The sequence below is a fragment of the Oncorhynchus nerka genome, linkage group LG26, assembly GCF_034236695.1.
Source record: "Oncorhynchus nerka isolate Pitt River linkage group LG26, Oner_Uvic_2.0, whole genome shotgun sequence".
In the NCBI taxonomy this organism is placed as follows: domain Eukaryota; kingdom Metazoa; phylum Chordata; class Actinopteri; order Salmoniformes; family Salmonidae; genus Oncorhynchus; species Oncorhynchus nerka.
Window position 1 is genome coordinate 1945914 of NC_088421.1, and position 22266 is coordinate 1968179.

General features: G+C 42.2%; 1 protein-coding gene across 3 annotated transcripts in view; it reads left to right on the forward strand.

Moving 5' to 3' along the window:
- Positions 1–193: 193 nt before the first annotated feature.
- The window catches only part of ap2a1 (adaptor related protein complex 2 subunit alpha 1), a 55050-nt gene continuing 32977 nt past the window's right edge, over positions 194–22266 (forward strand). For 2 of the 3 annotated variants that reach the window (XM_065011081.1, XM_065011082.1), the window contains exons 1-5: positions 194–1015; positions 10155–10366; positions 20720–20913; positions 21253–21382; positions 22088–22189. In XM_065011081.1, coding sequence (XP_064867153.1) covers positions 949–1015; positions 10155–10366; positions 20720–20913; positions 21253–21382; positions 22088–22189 — 705 coding nt within the window. In that variant the 5' untranslated portion in view covers positions 194–948. The remainder of the gene's footprint in view (positions 1016–10154; positions 10367–20719; positions 20914–21252; positions 21383–22087; positions 22190–22266) is intronic. The other variant, XM_065011083.1, reaches the window with a different exon arrangement.

Consider the following 22266-nt stretch of genomic DNA (forward strand, 5'->3'; position numbering starts at 1 on the left):
GAATTTATATAACAACATTCCGACCTTGTTTAGCATTATCTAGTCCATAACTGAGGCATGAGTTAACAATTTGTATCTGTTTTCATCAGTTTCAATGGGGGACTTTTATTTTGAAGGCGAACCGCTGATTCCACTATTGTTGCTCACGTGAATGTTGTTCACAACACACTGGTGAGTACGAGACAAGAGAAAAAAGAAGCGCCAGAGTCTGCGCAAAACGAACACGTCTAGTGGTCGCGCTGCTTGTGCTGTCACGAGCCTTGTCCAAGGCTACCGAGTAGCGAATTGACATAAATTATTGACGACATCGAATTCTCTTCGTTTAGCCATCAGACACACGTCATTATTGGTATAGATACATCGTGGAAATACGATTGTGTGCTGACTGATCACGGTCAACTGGTGATGTTTTCCAACATTTGATATAGCTAGCTAGCCAGCTAACGTAGCTGTTTAGCTAGCTTGCCGTGCGTGACTCACTGACAGTCAAAGATCAGACCGAGTCGCTATTTTTTGGTATTCTGCTTTTACTCTGATACCTGTATATATACATTTAATACATTTAGCGGGTAAATATAGTTAGTTACAACTGAGTGTACTTTAACGGTCATTTGGTCGTGAACGAAGGGAAGGTTTGAATGAATTTGCTAGCCAGCGGAAACGTCGGCTAGTTAACACGGATACATTTGGAGTAACCAATACTGCTAGCCTGCTGAGTTGATCCACGGCACGGCCATCCAAACTAGCTAATCTACATAGCTAGCAAATGTGCTAGCAAGCTATTATAAACGTGCTGTCTTTGGTAAAACGCCAAGGAAAGAAACTGTTGAGTTGGTTAGCTGGCTAACTAGCTAGGAAACAAGGTAACATACACTGTACTGATAGCTGACCGTCGTCAATTCATTTTCTACGAGAAAGGCCGGAGTGAGGACAGAGAAACGAGTAAAAATGCCGGCTGTGTCGAAGGGAGATGGGATGCGCGGATTAGCGGTGTTCATTTCGGACATACGGAATTGTAAGTGTATTTTTTTCCCATCATTGATTAGCTTTTCAACGTGCCATGTTATTATAAACATTTGCACGGTGGACGACATTTGGTCTACAGACATTTGTTTGCAAGTGTGCCCTGAAATGTAGTGGTGTAAAGTGAAACATCTTGCTAACCTAGATGGTAAGGAGATAGGAGGGGGTTACTGCTATGGAGAGGTCATTCGCGGTCACAGTTGCTGCGGCACCTCATCCCTTTTCAATTTGCGCTGCCTACTAGTGTGCTTGTGATGATACACGGTCGACCGTGATGATGTGTTGTGTGTCCGACTCGTAGCATACTACTAGGCCGCTACTCATTAGATGTTGCCACTGCTGTTCACGTCACCTGCACCAGAACAGAAGCAGGGTAGCTGACTGTTGATATCGCGACGGGCCACCAGGGTCAATTGTGTTCTGTTTTTTTTGTGATAATACATTTATCAGGCAGTCGCATAGGGCGAAATGAAGCAGGACTGGATGGACAGTTATGTTGTATCGCTGTTCAGATATAACGTTACAGTAGCTAAACCGGCCAGTTGAATGACTGGGTCGATTAGAATTGGTCGCCACACGCTGCATAGTAGTCGATCTTGTGTTTGCGCCTACCTAGTTTAATTCCATTAATGTATTGTTAATAGTTGGAATAATATACACATGTTGCTAATCCAGTTTTTCTAATTATAGGCCTGGCCTATGCTGAGTGCATTGCCTGTCATAGCGCACACATACACACATTATCCATACATTATACATTTATTGTGCGTGACACTGCCATTTTTCATAGCCACTGTCATGAAGGGGCAGAAGACTCTTTCTCACTCACTCAAAATACACACACAAACACCACACATGAATTGTGAGGACAGAGAATAGGAGGACAGAGAAACCAATATATCCATGGGATATACCTTGTGCACATTAACCCTTATGAAAAAAGATTGCAGTCAGAGTGCAGTATAACTGTCGTAAGAGTGCAGTATAACTGCATTATGCTGCAAATACTGGGTCCAATATATATTTTTTTACTGCAGTTATTCTGCAATAAAAATACCACAGTCGACTGCAGTTAGTTTACTTTTACTGCAGTTTCAAAACGGCAATCTTTTTTTGTAAGGGAAAATGCAAGCGTTTAGAATACTAGACAGTGTCTCGCTTACAGCCTCCAACTGTTGCATGTAAAGCTGGCCCTTGCAAAACAAGTGCAGTGACAGCAGTCAACTGTGGTATTTTGGACGCAGTTATACTGCAGTCTAACTGCAGTTACACGTCAAAATTATTGCAGTAAATAAAAATGTTATTTTGGACGTGGTATACTGCAGTTATACTGTGCTCCGACTGCAATCTTTTTTCGTAAGGGGGCATTTAGGGTACCTTGCCCCTCTTTCAAACATGATAAACAACAAAAAAACAAAAACCGGACCTGAAAAGGTTGCAAGACTGCTAGTGTTGTTGTGGGGTTAACATGAGATTAATTTGGAATAGACTGCTGTCTGAGATCACAATATGACATAGTAGTCTAGATCAAAAAGTTGGAACACACACCTTACCTTAGTCTAGTGTCTAAACTGCAATGGCAAGGACTGCCTCTATTTGAAATGGACACACAGTCACACACTAATATCTTGACTTTCACCCTTATTCACACCCTCCCCGTCCCTCCTCTGTCCCACCTCTTGTCCTTTTCCCATCAGTCCCCCTGATTTGTACAGTATGGCTTTTCTCTCTTCAACACAATCAACACTAGTAATGACATAGTGTATGAGTATCTTTTTAATTACAGATGCAAAGGCCTACACAATGCAACCCTGTATAAAGCTAGCTCAGCCATGATATTTTTATTGTCCAATCGCAGTTGTTGTCTATGTAAAGGATTTTCATTTTTTCATCCTCCCTAGGGCCAGGAGTTTGTCCACGTTTTTGTTTTACCATATGACATAATTAGAAAAAATCTGGTCCCATCATAGCTCATATAAAACCACTTTTTACAGCTGATTTATTACTATGACATATGCTACAACTACTGTCGAGAGTTGGTTATCTTAGCCTACTAGCTTACTGGGTTCAAATGCCTTCTGTTTAATTTTTCTGTATTTATTTATATATGTATATTCTTTTACTGCTCTAGGGATATAATTATTGTTTGGATAGCCTTATTTACTATAATGTATTGATTTATACCTGACATTTTTTCACTCTTTATGCAATGCACACTGCAGAGAACACCAGAAGAAGAATTGTCACTGAATTACCACAGTGAATTATTGTAATGTTTGTTTGTGTCAATTAATCCCATAAGGGATGGGTTGCCAATTGGCGAATTGACACAAAATGACATTTCATTCATTGACCAGATCAGTAAAAACTGGGCCCAAGGAAAACTATTTCCCCCCAACCACCCTGGGACCTATGGTGCCACCTCTGAAATCATCACGCAATGTTACAAATGAAAAAACATATCCTGTTTGTATGATCTACATACATTGGTGGTGGGGATGGGCTTTGATAGTTTTATGTGGCTCAGTGCAGCTGGTGGCTGCTGCGACAATTTAAAAAATGTAATGGGCTGTTACTGTAATTTCAGGTAAAACTCAATAAAACAAGTCTCATATTAGGATAATGCCTACACATTTCAACAGTTTCAAAAATATTGCTCTGCTATTACCATTTAGACTGTAGGAGTGTTGGCTCAAGGAAACAATGTTTACGCTGCCCTGCTTCATGGGGGCAACTGTCGGGCGAGTGCCGTGCGCTACCTCTGGGGGTAGAGGTTAAGATGTAGCAAGTATGCAAGTTTACATTTGAGTAATATGTGTAGCCAATGTTATTTTTACTAACATTGTAGGAAGTGTGAAGAGGCTCCAAGAGCATTTTACCCCTCCCCTCACTCTTGAAAACAGTCGCTCGCCTCTTGACACACAACTTTTCTTTTGTTATTAGCGTTCCTTAAATTTACGTCTCAAATTATGAACGGTGTGATTTCCTCATAACCTTATTGGTCATGCATGGGACCTGCATATTTGTGTCCACTTGCTCATGTTCTATGCAGTATATTATTATTGTTTCCAGACATTTTGTGAGTCAGTTTTAGTCAAATAATGTAGGCTAAACCTTTAGATTAACCTTGGATTATATAGGCCTACTATATAAAATGCAGATTCTGTGACTTGGATCTGTTAGCCAAAATTTAGCCATAGTTCAAGAGCATATTAAGATGAATCCAATAAACCATGAATCCAATTGAATTCAATCACTTTTTGACAGCACCCCTTATGATTTAAACACAACTTGTTTGCCCGTGGAAGAAGTGGTCAGTGACTTTTTGGACCTGAATTCCAAAACATTCAGCAGTTAAAGGTTCTTGAAGTTTACTCATTTTGCATACCATACCATGAGACATCCATGTCTTCATCCCTGGAAAATATAAACTTTTGAGTTTGATATCATTAAAATAAACAATTATTGATTTAACAACAATTATCTAAAAACGCGTAAACTCATAGGTATTTGTGTTGTGCCTGCCATCGGTTGAGACGCAACATGCTCTCGAATACAGGGTGGGTGTCATTTCAGTCATAGAAATGTAATTCATAGAATGGACCTATCCTTTCAGACCACTGGAATTCAGCTGGTACAGCATTGACATTTAAATTGAACTGACCTTTTAACTTCTTATTATAACCACAAACTGCCGGTCCACCCACCGTCGAATGTAAACTTAATGGTCATGTCTATTCAATTATCTATATTTCTATGATTTCAATAGGATTCCTATGGAGGCTTGACTGTATAATTTAAAACGACATATATTCCCATTCATGTCAACATTCTCTTATGTGCGGACCTCCAACCATCTTTGTGGTACCAGTTGAAATGTCAATTTCTATTCAAATGTTAGTACATTTATGGGCACAACACAACCTTAGATTATAGGGCTGCATGATTAATCGAATTCAGATTTGAAATTGCCGTATTGACGTGCAATAACCATATCGCAAGAATTGGAAACCTCATATCCTGATGCCCCATTTATTGTAGCTGGGGATTTTAACTTCTTATGGCTGGGGGCAGTATTGAATAGCTTGGATGAATAAGATGCCCAGAGTAAACCGCCTGCAACTCAGGCCCAGTTGCTAATGTATGCATATTATAAGTAGATTTGGATAGAAAACACTGAAGTTTCTAAAACCGTTTGAATGATGTCTGTGAGTATAACAGAACTCATATGGTAGGCAAAAACCTGAGAAAAAATCCAACCAGGAAGTGGGAAATCTGAGGTTTGTAGTTTTTCAAGTCATTGCCTATCGAATATACAGTGTCTATGGGGTCATATTGCACTTCCTACGGCTTCCACTAGATGTCAACAGTCTTTAGAACGTTGTTTGACGCTTCTACTGAGAAGGATGAGAGCTGATTGAGTCAGGGGTCTGGCAGAGTGCCATGAGCTGATCACGCGCGCTCACATGAGAGTTAGCTGCGTTCCATCACATTTCTACAGACAAAGGAATTCTCCGGTTGAAACATTGAAGATTTATGATAACATCCTAAAGATTGATTATATACTTTGTTTAACATGTTTCTACGAACTGTAATATGACTTTTCGTCTGAACTTTTGCCTGGACTTGCCTGCGCCTCCTGAGTTTGGATTGTGTACTAACCGTACAAACAAAAAGGAGGATTTGGATATAAATGATGGACTTTATCGAACAAATCAAACATTTATTATGGAACTGGGATTCCTGGGAGTGCTTTTTCGGTAAAGCTTTTTTGAAATCTGACCGGTTGCATTAAAGAGAAGTTTATCTAAAGTTCCATGCATACCACTTCTATTTTCATCAACATTTATGATGAGTATTTCTGTAAATTACCGGATGTTTTGGAAGCAAAACATTACTGAACGTAACGCGCCAATGTAAACTGAGATTTTTTGATAAACATGAACTTTATTGAACAAAACATACATGTATTGTATAACATGAAGTCCTATGAGTGTCATCTGATGAAGATCATCAAAGTTTAGTGATCAATTTTATCTCTATTTCTGCTTTTTGTGACTCCTCTCTTTGTCTGGAAAAATGGCTGGGTTTTTCTGTGACCCGGTGCAGACCTAACATAATCATTTGGGTGTGCTTTCGTCGTAAAGCCTTTTTGAAATCTGACACTGTGCTGGGATTAACAACAAGTTTATCTTTAAAATGATGTAAAATACTTGTATGTTTGAGGAATTTTTATTTTGAGATTTCTGTTGTTTTTAATTTGGCACCCGGCACTTTCACTGGCTGTTGTCATATCGATCCCATTAGTGGGATCTAAGCCATAAGAAGTTTTTAAACAAAGCAAATTTAAGGAAAAGGCTACCTGAAGTTCTATCAACGCATTTCCTGTAGTACTCGCCGTTCAAAAACTCTGGACCATTGTTACTCTTCCTTCCGAGATGGCTACAAGGCACTCCCCTGCCCTCCATTCAGAAAATCGGATCACGAATCCATTCTGCTCATCGCTTCTTATAGACAGAAACTGAAACAGATAGTACCCGTGCTAATGTCTATTCAACGCTAGTCTGACCAATCGGAATTCATGAACACAAGTCACTTTAATAATGTTTATATACTGTTTTACTAATTTCATATATGTATATACTTTATTCTACTGTATTTTGGTCAATGCCACTCCGACATTGCTCGTCCTAATATTGATATATTTCTTCATTATTATTATTATTTCTTTTTTAGATTTGTGTGTATCTGTTATGAATTGTTAGATACTACTGCACTGTTGGGGTTAGGAACACAAGCATTTCACTTTACCAACAGTAGCATATGCTAAATATGTGTATGTGACCAATAAAATACATTTTGATTTGTTGGCTTCAACTAGGTTTTCCATACAAAGCGTTCCATTACAAAGGTAATCCGATTTTTGTTTGCTTTCTCGTTTAAAAACACAATACAATAACCCCTCAATAACTCTTCAGCATCTCAAATTGAGAGATTGACTAGCCACCACATGGACAGACTTCAATAGTGTGCCTGTGTTGAGTGCAAGATCGTCCTCATCATTAGGTCGAAATGTTTTTAAAAGTATTGTGTGTGCCAAACAGTTGCTGTTAGTTTACAATATTAAAAAATGTTCTGACCATGAATGAATGATTCATTGATACAGTAGTTTATATATTTAAATATATCCCTAAGTAAGTTATGGTGTTAATACTAAACAGGACGCACTCTTAGGCCTACAGCTGGTGGTTATGCAAGGCTACTGTACTAATGACATGCCACTGGCTTTGAGTAAGGCCGGTGTTTCTATGCATGCGGATGACTCAACACTATACACGTCAGCTTCTACAGCAACTGAAATAACTGCAACACTTAACAAAGTTCTGCAGTTAGTTTTGGAATGGGTAGCAAGGAATAACTTAGTCCTAAATATTTCCAAAACTAAAAGGGTTGTATTTGGGACAAATGTTTCACTGAACCCTAAACCTCAACTACATCTCGTAATGATTAATGTTGAAATTGACTAAGTTGAGGTGACTAAACTGCTTGGAGTAACCCGCGATTGTAAACTGTCAAAACATATTGACACAACAGTAGCTAAAAGGGGGAGAAGTCTGGCCATAATAAAGCACTGCTCCTGCCTTAACAACACTATCAACAAGGCAGGTCCAACAGGCCCTGGTTTTGTCACACCTGGACTACTGTTCAGTCGTGTGGTCAGGTACCACAAAGAGGAACTTGGCAAAATTGCAGTTGGCTCAGAACAGGGCAGCATGGCTGGCCCTTAAAAGTACACACAGAGAGCTAACATTAATGACATGCATGTCAATCTTTCATGGCTCAAAGTGGAAGAGAGATTGACTTATTTTTGTAAGAGGTGTTGACAAGCTGACACCCACAGCTCGGACACCCATGCATAACCCACAAGACATGCCACCAGAGGTGGCAGGTAAAAATACACCTTATGGAACAGCAGGGACTGAGAAGTAACAAAAACAGTGTTTTTCCCATTCTTCTCTGCAGATCCTCTCAAGCTCTGTCAGGTTGAATGTGGAGTGTCGCTGCACAGCTATTTTCAGGTCTCCAGAGATGTTTGATCGGGTTCAAGTCTGGGCTCTGGCTGAGCCACTCAAGGACATTCAGAGACTTGTCCCAAAGCCACTCCTGCTTTGTCTTGGCTGTGTGCTTAGGGTCATTGTCTTGTTGGCAGGTGAACCTTCGCCCCCAGTGTGAGGTCCTGAGCGCTCTGGAGCAGGTTTTCATCAAGGATCCCTCGATCCTGACTAGTCTCCCAGTTCCTGCTGCTGATGCTGCCACCACCATTCTTCACCGTAGGGATGGTGTCAGGTTTGCTCCAGACGTGACGCTTTGATTCAGGCCAAAGAGTTCAATCTTGGTTTCAGTCTTTAAGTGCCTTTTGGCAAACTCCAAGCGGGCTGTCATGTGCCTTTTACTGAGGAGTGGTTTCTGTCAGTGACCATCGGGTTCTTGGTCACCTCCCCGACCAAGGTCCTTCTCCCCTGATTGCTCAGTTTGGCAGGTTGGTCTTGGTGGTTCCAAACTTCTTCAATTTAAGAATGATGAAGGCCACTGTGTTCTTGGGGACCTTCAATGCTGCTGAAATGTTTAGGTACCATTTCCCAGATCTGTGCCCCAACACAATCCTGTCTCGGAGCTCAACAGGCATTTCCTTCGACCTCATGGCTTGGTTTTTGCTCTGACATGCACTGTAAACTGTGGGACCTTTTATATAGACAGGTGTGTGCCTTTCCAAATCATGTCCAATCATTTGAATTTACCACAGGTGGACTCTACGTTGTAGAAACATCTCTAGGACGATCAATGGAAACAGGATGCACCTGAGCTCAATTTTGAGTCTCATAGCAAAGGGTCTGAATACTTATGTAAAAAAAGGTACTTAAAAAAAAAAAAAGGGTCTAAAAATCTGTTTTCTCTTTTTCATTATGGGGTATTGTGTGTAGATTAATGAGGCAAAAAGTCTTATTTAATCGATTTTAGAATAAGGCTGTCATGTAACAAAATGTGGCTAAAGGGAAGTGGTCTGAATACTTTCCAAATATGCTGTATATGGATGATTTATTAATTGTTAGGCTATTGATTATAGACCTAATTCAATTGGGGTTTCCCATCTCCTGAATTTTCTTAGACAATTAGGCTAAAGCAAGGGCTGTTTCCTCGTTTCTGCTGCTTCTGCCTCCGACACGTTGTTCTCAATTCCAATATGATGGTTAACTTTGCTATTATGCAAATAGCAACATAGGGAAAGGCAGCAATTCTACGGTGCACTGAAGATTCTTTCAGAACCGCGAACAGCGACCCTATCCAAAAAGCGCATTTGTTATACAATAATATTAGATTGATTAGTGTTGCACCATTATTTTTACATAATAACCGAATACAATTTCAGTATCACATGACTTCGAGTGACTGTGCCATCCCTGTGGCCTCAGCAATGGATTAGTCCACTGAGACAGGCGCAAATCATACCGGTGTATTTTCTGACCATTAAAGAAATATAATCAATTAGGCCCGCTCGACTAAAGAAATCTTGTTCGACCCACAGCCTATCCACAAAACAATCGACCAGTCGACTAAATGGGGCCAGCCCTACTGTTTATTTAGCCAGGCCATGCCCACATTGTTCTGACATTCTAAAATATAAAAAATGTGAATTTCAACGCATAATGCCATTGGGATGGCCTAATAAATGTTTTTAGTTGTAATGCATACGAATGTAGGTGGGGGGGTTCTATAGGCTAGTACAACAATTCAATATATAATTTAGGTCCTTGAAAATTACAATGAAGCACTTGAAAAAGTCCTTCAATTTGACTTGCCAATGTCTGTATGAACTCTATAGACTACTTGATCAGCCCAGAAATTAAAGATTAAAATCACCTGCTATTGAAATTACTCGCGTTATTCACATTCTCGTGGTGTGCCACTGGCAAATTTACCTGAATGTCGATCCCTGGTATGTATATGTGTATTTTTTTTGTCCTTGTTTTTAATGAGTTGCATTAAATCTAATTCCTTATGACTTTGGTTGGTATGGCAATAAAGTATTAACTTGAATCCAAACTTAAATTGCTACCCTACTTCCTCCTCAGGCAAGAGCAAGGAGGCGGAGATCAAGCGGATCAATAAGGAGCTGGCCAACATCCGCTCCAAGTTCAAGGGGGACAAGGCACTGGATGGCTATAGTAAGAAGAAGTATGTCTGCAAGCTGCTCTTCATCTTCCTGCTGGGACATGACATCGATTTTGGACACATGGAGGCTGTCAACCTGCTCAGCTCCAACAAGTACACAGAGAAACAGATCGTAAGTGAAGTGTGCATATGTGAGAGAGAGAGCACCCAACTTGTATGAATGAAAAATGTATGTGTGCTGTGCCCTTGTGGCTATGTCTGTGTGTGGGTTGTCTGTATATTTTCAGTTTGTGGCACTCCATTTCTCATTGTCTGTCTGTCTCTGTTTTGTCAGTTGGTTGTACTGGTTGCCTGCCACTGTATTTCTTTTTCTCTTAAACTGCTCTGTCAATGTTGATACTAAACCTACACTGGTGCATTTACTGAACCCATTCTGGGGTCTATATTTGCAGTACAACAGATCATTGAACTTAGTGTCATTCATTCGAATGTCAAGCTCTGCTTTGGTATTCAGCTATTCTGACCTGAACATTCAATTGCCAGATCAAAGACTTTAAAAGTCTTATAAGTAGTCTTAAAAATGTCATTATGTATGACTGTTGTGTTATACGATATGTATATAAAAAGATTTAAGTCTAAGGTTGACCTGACAGGGCGTGTTTCAGTACAAACTCTTTCACAATGGTAGCCTTTGGTCTGGTTTGAGTACTTTGAAAATGTGTCCTCCTTCCTTTCCTTCCTTGATAATCTTGTGGAAACCACACATTCACTCTAGCCATGTCAGATTAGTGGTTTCATTTTTACATGCCACATTGCACATTCAGTTGGGTACAACATTGTGGAACATTCTCATAGAAAACTACTGTGGAGACTTGCCTCTGTTTACAGTAAGAAATATGTCATCTATTTATTTTTTTAAATAACAAAAATTTGCCTTTATTTAACCAGGAAAGCTAGTTGAGAACACGTTCTCATTTACAACTGCTACCTGGCCAAGATAAAGCAAAGCAGTGCGACACAAACAACAACAAAGAGTTACACATGGAATGAACAAACCACAATAACAAAATAGAGAAGTACAATCTATATACAGTGTATGCAAATGAGGTAAGTTAATGGAGGTAAGGCAATAAATAGGCCATAGTGGCAAAAATAATTACAATTTAGCAATTAAACACTGGAGTGATAAATGTGCAGACGATGAATGTGCAAGTAGAGTTACTGGGGTGCAAAAGAATAAATAACAGTATGGGGATGAGGTAGTTGGATGGGCTAATTACAGATGGGCTATGTGCAGTGATCTGTGAGCTGCTCTGACAGCTAATGCTTAAAGTTAGTGAGGGAGATATGGGTCTCCAGCTTCGGAATGAATTTCAAAAATCACTGGTCATTGGCAGCAGAGAACTGGAAGGAAAGGCGGCCAAAGTAGGTGTTGGCTTTGGGGGTGACCAGTGAAATATACCTGCTGGAGCGTGTGCTACGGGTGGGTGCTGCTATGGTGACCAGTGAGCTGAGAAAAGCCGGGGCTTTACCGAGCAAAGACTTATAGATGTCCTGGAGCCAGTGGGTTTGGTGACGAATATGAAGTGAGGGTCAGCCAATGAGAGCATACAGGTCGCAGTGGTGGGTAGTATATGGGGTTTGGTGACAAAACGGATGGCACTGTGATAGACTACATCTAATTTGCTGAGTAGAGTGTTGGAGGCTATTTTGTAAATGACATCGCTGAAGTCCAGTATCGACAGGATAGTCAGTTTTAGGGTATGTTCGGCAGCATGAGTGAAGGATGCTTTGTTGCGAAATAGGAAGCCGATTCTAGATTTAATTTTAGATTAGTGTGAGTCTGGAAGGATAGTTTACAGTCTAACCAGACACCTAGGTATTTGTCTAAGTCAGAACCGTCCAGAGTAGTGATGCTGGACGGGCGGGCAGGTGCGGGCAGCGATCGGTTGAAAAGCATGCATTTAGTTTTACTAGCATTTAAGAGCAGGTGGAGGCCACGGAAGGAGAGTTGTATGGCATTGAAGCTCATCTGGAGGTTTGTTAACACAGTGTCCAAAGAAGGGCCAAAAGTATACAGAATGGTGTTGTCTGTGTAGAGATGGATCAGAGAATCACCAGCAGCAAGAGCGACATCATTGATGTATACAGAGAAAAGAGTCGGCCTGAGAATTGAGCCCTGTGGCATCCCCATAGAGACTGCCAGATGTCCGGACAACCGTCCCTCTGATTTGACACACTGGACTCTGACTAAGAAGTAGTGGTGAACCAGGCGAGGCAGTCCTTTGAGAAACCAAGGCTATTGAATCTGCCGATAAGAATGTGGTGATTTACAGAGTCGAAAGCCTTGACCAGGTCGATGAATAGAGCTGCACAGTATTGTCTCTTATCGATGGCGGTTATGATATCGTTTAGGACCTTGAGCGTGGCTGAGGTGCACCCATGACCAGCTCAGAAACCAGATTGCATAGCGGACAAGGTAGGGTGAGATTCGAAATGGTCGGTAATCTGTTTGTTAACTTGGCTTTTGAAAACTTTAGAAAGGCAGGGTAGAATAGATATAGGTCTGTAGCAGTTTGGGTCTAGAGTGTCTTCCCCCTTTGAAGAGGGGGATGACCGCGGCAGCTTTCCAGTCTTTGTGTATCTCAGACGATGCGATAAAGAGGTTGAACAGGCTAGTAATAGGGGTTGTGACAATTTCGGCTGATAATTGTAGAAAGAGAGGGTCCACATTATCTAGCTCAGCTGATTTGTTGGGGTCCAGATTGTACAGCTCTTTCAGAATGTCAGCTATCTGGGTTTGGGTGAAGGAGAAATGAAGGAGGCTTGGACAAGTTGATGTGGGGGGTGCAGGGCTGTTGACCAGGGTAGTGGTGGCCAGGTGGAAAGCATGGCCAGCCGTAGAAAAATGCTTGTTGAAATGATCAATTATAGTGGCTTTATCGGTGGTGACGGTGTTTACCAGCCGCAGTGCAGTGGGCAGCTGGGGGGAGGTGCTCTTATTCTCCATGGACTTTAGTGTCCCAGAACTTTTCGGAGTTTGTGCTGCAGGATGTACATTTCTGTTTGAAAAAGCTAGCCATTGCTTTCCTAACTGCTTGCGTATATTGGTTCCTAACTTCCCTGAAATGTTGCATATCGGGGGGGCTATTTGATGCTAGTGCCGTACGCCACAGAATGTCTTTTTGCTGGTCAAGGGCAGTCAGGTCTGGAGTGAACCACGGGCTATATCTGTTCCTGTTTTTTTTAAATGAATGGGGCATGCTTATTTAAGATGGCGAGGAAAGCACTTTTAAAGAATAACCAGGCATCTTCTACTGACAGAATGAGGTCAATATCATAACAGCACGGGCTCTGAATATAGATGGGGGGCGATCAATTCATATATGGTGTCCAGGGCACAGCTGGTGCAAGAAGGTGATCACTTTAACTCTATTCACTCTAACACAACCCAGGTTCAGGGGGATATAATTTAAATGATTATATCATGCCTCTTTCGTGTTTGGTGGAGGAACTCTCCAATGCACCTTAAGACAAAACAATGTTTACGTCTCAAATTACAGCTGAGAACGTTTTAGGGATGACCCCAACTAGTCGACTGGTCAATTGTTTGGTTGATGGGCTGTTAGTAGACCGAGATTTGTTTTTAGTTGAGCAGTAGCAAATATATATGTATTTTTTTATGGCACACGAGACACCTGTCTGATTCACGCCCATCTCAGTGAACTAATCCATTGCAGAGGCTGCATGGATGGCACAATCCAAGAAGGTCAATGTGGCTAAAATGCACAATGCACGTCTCTCTCCAGAATGCGCTCTCTCCTGCGAATTTGTGCACGTTCATTGTTTCATAACTTCATTGTTTGAATTGTTTGCCTTAGTGTCTATCAATTCCCCATTACATGCAGTACCAGTCAAAAGATGGACACACCTTTTCATACCAGGGTTTTTCTTTATTTTTACTACACTGCTCAGAAAAATAAAGGGAACACTTAAACAACACAATGTAACTCCAAGTCAATCACACTTCTGTGAAATCAAACTGTCCACTTAGGAAGCAACACTGATTGACAATAAATTTCACATGCTGTTGTGAAAATGGAATAGACAACAGGTGGAAATTATAGGCAATTAGCAAGACACCCCCAATAAAGGAGTGGTTCTGCAGGTGGTGACCACAGACCACTTCTCAGTTCCTATGCTTCCTGGCTGATGTTTTGGTCACTTTTGAATGCTGGCGGTGCTTTCACTCTAGTGGTAGCATGAGAAGGAGTCTACAACCCACACAAGTGGCTCAGGTAGTGCATCCAGGATGGCACATCAATGCGAGATGTGGCAAGAAGGTTTGCTGTGTCTGTCAGCGTAGTGTCCAGAGCATGGAGGCGCTACCAGGAGACAGGCCAGTATATCAGGAGATGTGGAGAAGGCCGTAGGAGGGCAACAACCCAGCAGCAGGATCGCTACCTCCACCTTTGTGCAAGGAGGAGCACTGCCAGAGCCCTGCAAAATGACCTCCAGCATGCCACAAATGTGCATGCGTCTGCTCAAACGGTCAGAAACAGACTCCATGAGGGTGGTATGAGGGCCCGACGTCTACAGGTGGGGGTTGTGCTTACAGCCCAACACCGTGCAGGACGTTTGGCATTTGCCAGAGAACACCAAGATTGGCAAATTCGCCTTTGGCGCCCTGTGCTCTTCACACATGAAAGCAGGTTCACACTGAGCATGTGACAGTCTGGAGACGCTGTGGAGAACGTTCTGCTGCCTGCAACATCCTCCAGCATGACCGGTTTGGTGGTGGGTCAGTCATGGTGTGGGGTGGCATTTCTTTGGGGGGCCGCACAGCCAGAGGTAGCCTGACTGCCATTAGGTACCGAGATGAGATCCTCAGACCCCTTGTGAGACCATATGCTGGTGTGGTTTGCCCTGGGTTCCTCCTAATGCAAGACAATGCTAGACCTCATGTGGCTGGAGTGTGTCAGCAGTTCCTGCAAGAGGAAGGCATTGATGCTATAGACTGACCCGCCCGTTCCCCAGACCTGAATCCAATTGAGCACATCTGGGACATCATGTCTCGCTCCATCCACCACACTGCTCAACGTGCCACGTTGCACCACAGACTGTCCAGGAGTTGGCGGATGCTTTTGTCCAGGTCTGGGAGGAGATCCCTCAGGAGACCATCTGCCACCTCATCAGGAGCATGCCCAGGCATTGTAGGGAGGTCATACAGGCACGTGGAGGCCACACACTACTGAGCCTCATTTTGACTTGTTTTAAGAACATTACATCAAAGTTGGATCAGCCTGTAGTGTGGTTTTCCACTTTAATTTTGAGTGTGACTCCAAATCCAGACCTCCATGGGTTGATACATTTGATTTCCATTGATAATTTTTGTGTGATTTGTTGTCAGCACATTCAACTATGTAAAGAAAAAAGTTTTTAATAAGAATATTTCATTCATTCAGATCTAGGATGTGTTATTTTAGTGTTCCCTTTATTTTTTTGAGCAGTGTGTGTATATATATAATTATGACAATTACAACAATACTGAATGAACAATGAACACTTTTATTTTAACTTAATATAATACATCAATACAATCTGTTTAGTCTCAAATAAATAATGAAACATTATCAATTTGGTTTAAATAATGCAAAAACAGTGTTAGAGAAGGAAGTAAAAGTGCAATATGTACCATGTAAAAAAAGCTAACGTTTAAGTTCCTTGCTCAGAACATGAGAACATATGAAAGCTGGTGGTTCAATATTCCCAGATCTTCAATATTCCCAGTTACAACATTTTAGGTTGTAGTTATTATAGGAATGTTGACGCGTCTACTATTTCTGTCTATACCATTTGTATTTCATATACCTTTGACTATTGGAACTTCTAATATGCGCTTTAGTATTGCCAGCCTAATCTCAGCAGTTGATAGGCTTGAAGTCATAAACAGCGCTGTGAAGCAAGCATTGCTAAGAGGTGCTGGCAAACGCTGTAAAGTTTGAATGAATGCTTATGATCCTGCTGCCCACTACCACCACTCAGTCAGACTGCTCTATCAAATCATAGACCTAATTGTAACATAATAAACACAGAAATACGAGCTATTGGCAATTGATATGGTCAAATCCGGAAACTATAATTTTGAAAACAAAATGTTTATTCTTTCCGTGAAATACGGAACTGTTCCGTATTTTATCAAACGGGTGGCAACCTTAAGTCTAAATATTGCTGTTACATTGCACAACCTTCAATGTAATGCCATAATTATGTAAATATCTGGCAAATTAGTTCACAACGAGCCGGGCGGCCCAAACTGTTGCAAATACCCTGACTCTGTGTGCAATGAACGCAAGAGAAGTGACACAATTTCCCTAGTTAATATTGCCTGCTAACATTAATTTATTTTAACTAAATATGCAGTTTAAAAAAAGATATACTTCTGTCTATTGATTTTAAGAAAGGCATTGATGTTTGTTAAATCACTTTTGTTAAATCACTTGTTAAATCATCCCCCGTTTGGCGATGATTAGATGATAAATGAACAGGCACCGCATTGATTATATGCAACGCAGGACAAGCTAGTTAACCTAGTAATATCATCAACCATGGGTAGTTAACTAGTTATTATGTGAAGATTGATTGTTTTCTATAAGATAAGTTTAATGCTAGCGAGCAACTTACCGTGGCTCCTTGCTGCACTCTCGTGGTCAGCCTGCCACGCAGTTTCCTCGTGGAATGCAATGTAATCGGCCATAGTCGGCGTCCAAAAATTCTGATTACCGATTGTTATAACTTGAAATCGGCCCTAATTATTTTGGTCGACCTCTAGTTGCAATTCTATTGAATTGGGCATAGTTTAACCAAAATATGCCACAAGACCTGGAATTGCCTCATGTGTATCTCACAAAAAAGGTTCACTGTTATAAGCTAACTTTTTGAAGAATTTAAGCAAAATTCCCAGGCTTCACTTCCCATGGAACATTTTTGGAAAGTTTCCGGAATTTTACTGAAAAGTTACTAACGAAGGCTCTGGGAAACACCTTCGATACTAAATTTAACGATGATCTTAATGTCACAAAGGCTCTGGGAAATGAAGCCCTGGTGAAGAGGAGTGCACTGTATAAGGAATAGGGTGCCATTTGGGACATGGACAATGGCTACACAACACAACTTTGTCATGATGTGGAGGCATGTAGGCTACCTCCCAGTCTCTCGTTCTCCTCGGGTCATTGTTACAGTATCTGTTTCCTTCTTTCTTCTGTACCCAACTCTAAAGGACCACAAGCCTCTTGGACTGGAATGGCCCTCCATGTGAAAGCATTTGAGAAGACTTTCTATTCGGAAGAGGACGAGAGGAGAATTTGAGAGAGAAGAGAGTAGAGTGGCAGAGAATCATATAGCTTTATTAACAGAATAAATCTATGCAAATATCTGTCATCATATAGCCTAGGAAAATATGACTAATAATTTGCATCCAAGTAGGTCAGTCAGAATCTTCTTAGTGCACAGTACTCAACTTGATCAAATCTGTATCAAAGCATCACTCAAGTTGATCAATAATCTAAGTGAATAACCTTGATAATGATGATTTTGTGGTTGCATGTTGCATGTAAAGACTCACAAAGCATATCTTATGAGGCATAATGAAGCCTTGTAATAAGGCCTTCAGATGCATTAGGTTGGGCCAATATCAATCCAGTGACGATATATGTAGGCCCCTAACACTATTACGTAAGCCTGTGATAGCAATCACTACAAATGAAGTGCTATTGAACTTTCTCACCCTCGTCAATGTAGAACATACATTAAGTGGCAGCCAGTGGGAGGCACTAGTCGACAGCCGTAGGGAGTTCTGCCATTTTTGCGCCATTGAACATTAAATTGATCAATTCATGACAAGTATTTTGGATTCGAATTCTCAAACTCTCTAAATAAATGGCTTGACAGCATTAGAAACAAAGTGTGGCCAAGTCCCAATTCTCTACCCTTCTCCCGAAGTGTGCAATTTCACAGTTTCTCACATGCATTTGACAATAGTGGAAACTCCCTCCAGCCAATGCGTACACCAATTCCATGCTTTTAAATCAGTGACTGGGAGTGTGCAAGTGCACATTTCTGGAAAAGAGTGGAGAATTGGGACGTAGCCATAGTGACACAGGAGACGAGCATTAGGCCCCCAACAGCATAGCAATTCACTCAATCAGGACCATATTTAGCATTAGAGTACATTAGCCTACAGTCACAATACACTCCAAACATTCTGGGTCACGTCTTTCTATGCTGCTGCTCGACAAAATGAAATGCCTCTCCTCTGCAGTTTATTCTGCTGTGTAATGGCTGAGAGTGTTTTCTGTCTGAGGAGAGGGTGTCTGGCTAATTAAGGGAGGGATGGGTGAATGGATAGATGAGCGAATAGATATGTAGAAATACTTAATTCTATTACAATCAAGTAACACATTTGGGAACGAGTTTTATTTTATATAATTGGTTAGTTTAAGTTTAAGGCTGTTTGAAAACTGCTGTATACAGTGCCTTCGGAATGTATTAAGACCATTGCCTTTCCCCCCATTTTCTTATGTTACAGCCTGAATTTAAAATGGATTAAATAATGTTTCCCCCTCATCAATCTACACACTACACCATAATGTGAAAGCAAAAGACAGGTTTTGGGAAACTTTTGCTAATAACATTTTAAAAAGTAAATATCACATTTACTTAAGTATTCAGTACTTTGTTGAAGCAGTGATTACAGCATCGAGTCTTCTTGGGCATGACGCTACAAGCTTGGCACAACTGTATTTGGGGAGTTTCTCCCATTCACTGCACACTGCCCTAACCCATCTGGACAAGAGGAATACCTATGTAAGAATGCTGTTCATCGACTTCAGCTCGGCATTTAACACCATAGTACCCTCCAAACTCGTCATTAACCCTGGGTCTCGACCTCGCCCCTTGCAACTGGGTCCTGGACTTCCTGACGGGCCGCCCCCGGGTGGTGAGGGTAGGTAAGAACATCTCCACCCTGCTGATCCTCAACACTGGGGCCCCACAAGGGTGCGTTCTCAGCCCTCTCCTGTACTCCCTGTTCACCCATGACTGCGTGGCCATGCACGCCTCTAACTCAATAATCAAGTTTGCAGACTACACTACAGTGGTATGCTTGATTACCAACAACGACGAGGTGGCCTACAGGAAGGAGGTGAGAGCCCTCGGAGTGTGGTGTCAGGAAAATAACCTCACACTCAACGTCAACAAAACAAGGGAGATTATCGTGGACTTCAGGAAACAGCAGAGGGAGCAGCCCCCTATTCACATCGACGGGACAGTAGTGGAAAGTTTTAAGTTCCTCGGCGTACACATCACGGACAAGCTGAAATGGTCCACCCACACAGACAGCGTGGTGAAGAAGGCACAGCAACGCAAGTTCAATCTTGGTTTCATCAGGCCAGAGAATCTTGTTTATCATGGTCTGAGAGTCCTTTAGGTGCCTTTCTCCCATCTCCACAGAGGAACTCTGGAGATCTGTCAGTGACCATTGGGTTCTTGGTCACCTCCGTGCCCTTCTCCCTAATTGCTCAGTTTCGCTGGGGGACCAGCTCTAGGAAGAGTCTTGGTGGTTCCAAACTTCATCTATTTAAGAATGATGGAAGTCACTGTTTTTGGGGACCTTCAATGCTGCAGACTTTTTCTGGTACCCTTCCTCAGATCTGTGCCTCGACACAATCCTGTCTCGGAGCTCTATGGACAATTCCTTTGACCTAATGGCTTGGATTTCGCTGAGGATATATTTTATTTATTTATTTTATAAATCCATTTTAGAATAAGGCTGTAACATAACAAAGTGTGGGAAAAGTAAAGGGGAAGGAATATGATGTGAGAGGTAGTGGCAGGCAGCCACGGTTCAGGCTCAGGCCGTGCGACTGCATTGTAATGATGGCCCAGGCCGTCTCTGAGTCTCAGCTACATGAAAGAGTGTCTCAATTGCGTCCCCATATAGTGTACTACCTTTGACCAGGGCCCATAGGGTGCCATTTGGGACGCACACGAATACTGTAGGGAGGGATGAACCCTCCACAATGCATCCTGCCATCACTCCCTACAACTCACTTTCTATTATTTTTCTCCGCCCTTCCCCTCCTTCCCTTCTTTCTGTCTCTGCTTCCCTACACACGTTTCCTCTTTCACTCCCCGCCCGCTCCACTCTTCATCATATTCACCTCTATTCCGATGACGCAACTCCCTCCTTTACCTCCATCCTGCATCCTCTGTCCCCTACACTTCATCCCTCTAAAATATCGCCTCACCCCCTCTCTCCTCCCTCCCCCCATTTGAGTCTGGTTCCTCTCAAGGCTTCTTCCTTTTAGGAATTAACACGTTACCTCGCCACTGTGCTGCTGCTTGTCGGGTTACTGTGAACCACTTTGTGTCAAATGTTGTTGTATAAAGGCTATACAAATCAAATATGATTGCCTGATCTCTCCCGCTCTCTCTTCCCTCCCTCTCTCTCTCTTTCCCCTCTTAGGGCTACCTGTTCATCTCGGTGCTGGTGAACAGCAACAGCGAGCTGATCCGCCTCATCAACAACGCCATCAAGAACGACCTGTCTAGCCGCAACCCCACCTTCATGTGCCTGGCCCTGCACTGCATCGCCAACGTGGGCAGCCGTGAGATGGCCGAGGCCTTTGCTGGAGAGATCCCACGCATTCTGGTGGCCGGGTAAGAATGGAGGGGATGGAGAGGGAGGAGTAATGAGGGAGAGGGAGAGCGCAATTAGTCAGTCAAATTGTATTCTTGTAGGCCTTTTTACAACAACATTTGTCAAAGGGAGAGGTTGGGAAGGGAAGGATGGATGGATGAAGGGAAGGGAGGGTGAGGAAACCGGAGAGGGAAATGGAGGAAAGGGGACTGAGGACATGATTTTCTTTGTATTAATATGCTATAACAGCATGATTAGACAAAATCTGCGGTACAGACAATATCTTTCCACGACCAGAGTTGTTGCAGACTGGTAGTCCTTTATAGTGAGCATTGTGTTGTTTGTGATGTGATTGCCAGGGACACCATGGACAGTGTGAAGCAGTCTGCTGCCCTGTGTCTTCTGCGTCTGTACAAGGCCTCCCCAGACCTGGTTCTGATGGGGGAGTGGACCTCCCGAGTGGTGCACCTCCTCAACGACCAGCACATGGTGAGAGACAGGCCATACATTTTTTCTCTAGCCCAACACTAGCACACCTGTGGTGTATTCACTAGGAAGCCAACAGTAAAAACGGGGAGCGACTAAACTGAATTGTCTAATTAGAAACATTTGCTTTTGTTGCAAAACGTTTGCTTTCACAATACGTTTTCCATTGCAAAGCAGTTTGTTACACTAAGGAATACACCTCTGATTTATCAGGTATGCTAGTGCATTTATCTTCCAGGCCAATAGGTGGCACTAGCTGGCTCTGTTACAATATCCACACTAGTCTAGAATACCACTCTTTGGCACAAGTCAACCCAATTCAGATCAAAAGACAAATTGCTGGGAAAAAAGCAGAATTGGGCTTCCTGTCTAAATGCAGCCAGTGTAACCTAACGTAAAGAAAATGCCTGAAAATAGATGCCTCAGATACTGGTCTTGACGAGAGAAAAAAAATTGTTAGGAGAGGTTATCTTCTGCACTGTCCAGTAAATGTGGAGGAGGCGTTAAGATGGAGTGTCGCCTTGTTAATGTCCAAAAGCTAATGTTGAACGCAACAGGCTCTCTTCCATTTCGCCTAAAAACTGTATGCATCCGGTTGCTGGTATGGATGTTGGAACCTAACTACTGACTTCATTGAGACTAAGGTTATGCCGTTTAGGTGTTACTGTTGTTTCTGATGATGAGCGTGTGTCTCTCTCTCTCTCGCAGGGTGTTGTCACGGCAGCCATCTCCCTCATCACCTGTCTCAGCTCGAAGAACCCTGATGAGTTCAAAACCTGTGTGTCCCTGGCTGTTTCTCGTCTGAGCAGGGTGTGTGTGTGCGTGTGTATGTGCGCATGTGTTCATGTATACCTATAAAATCATGCATGTCAGTCCAGCGATCCATT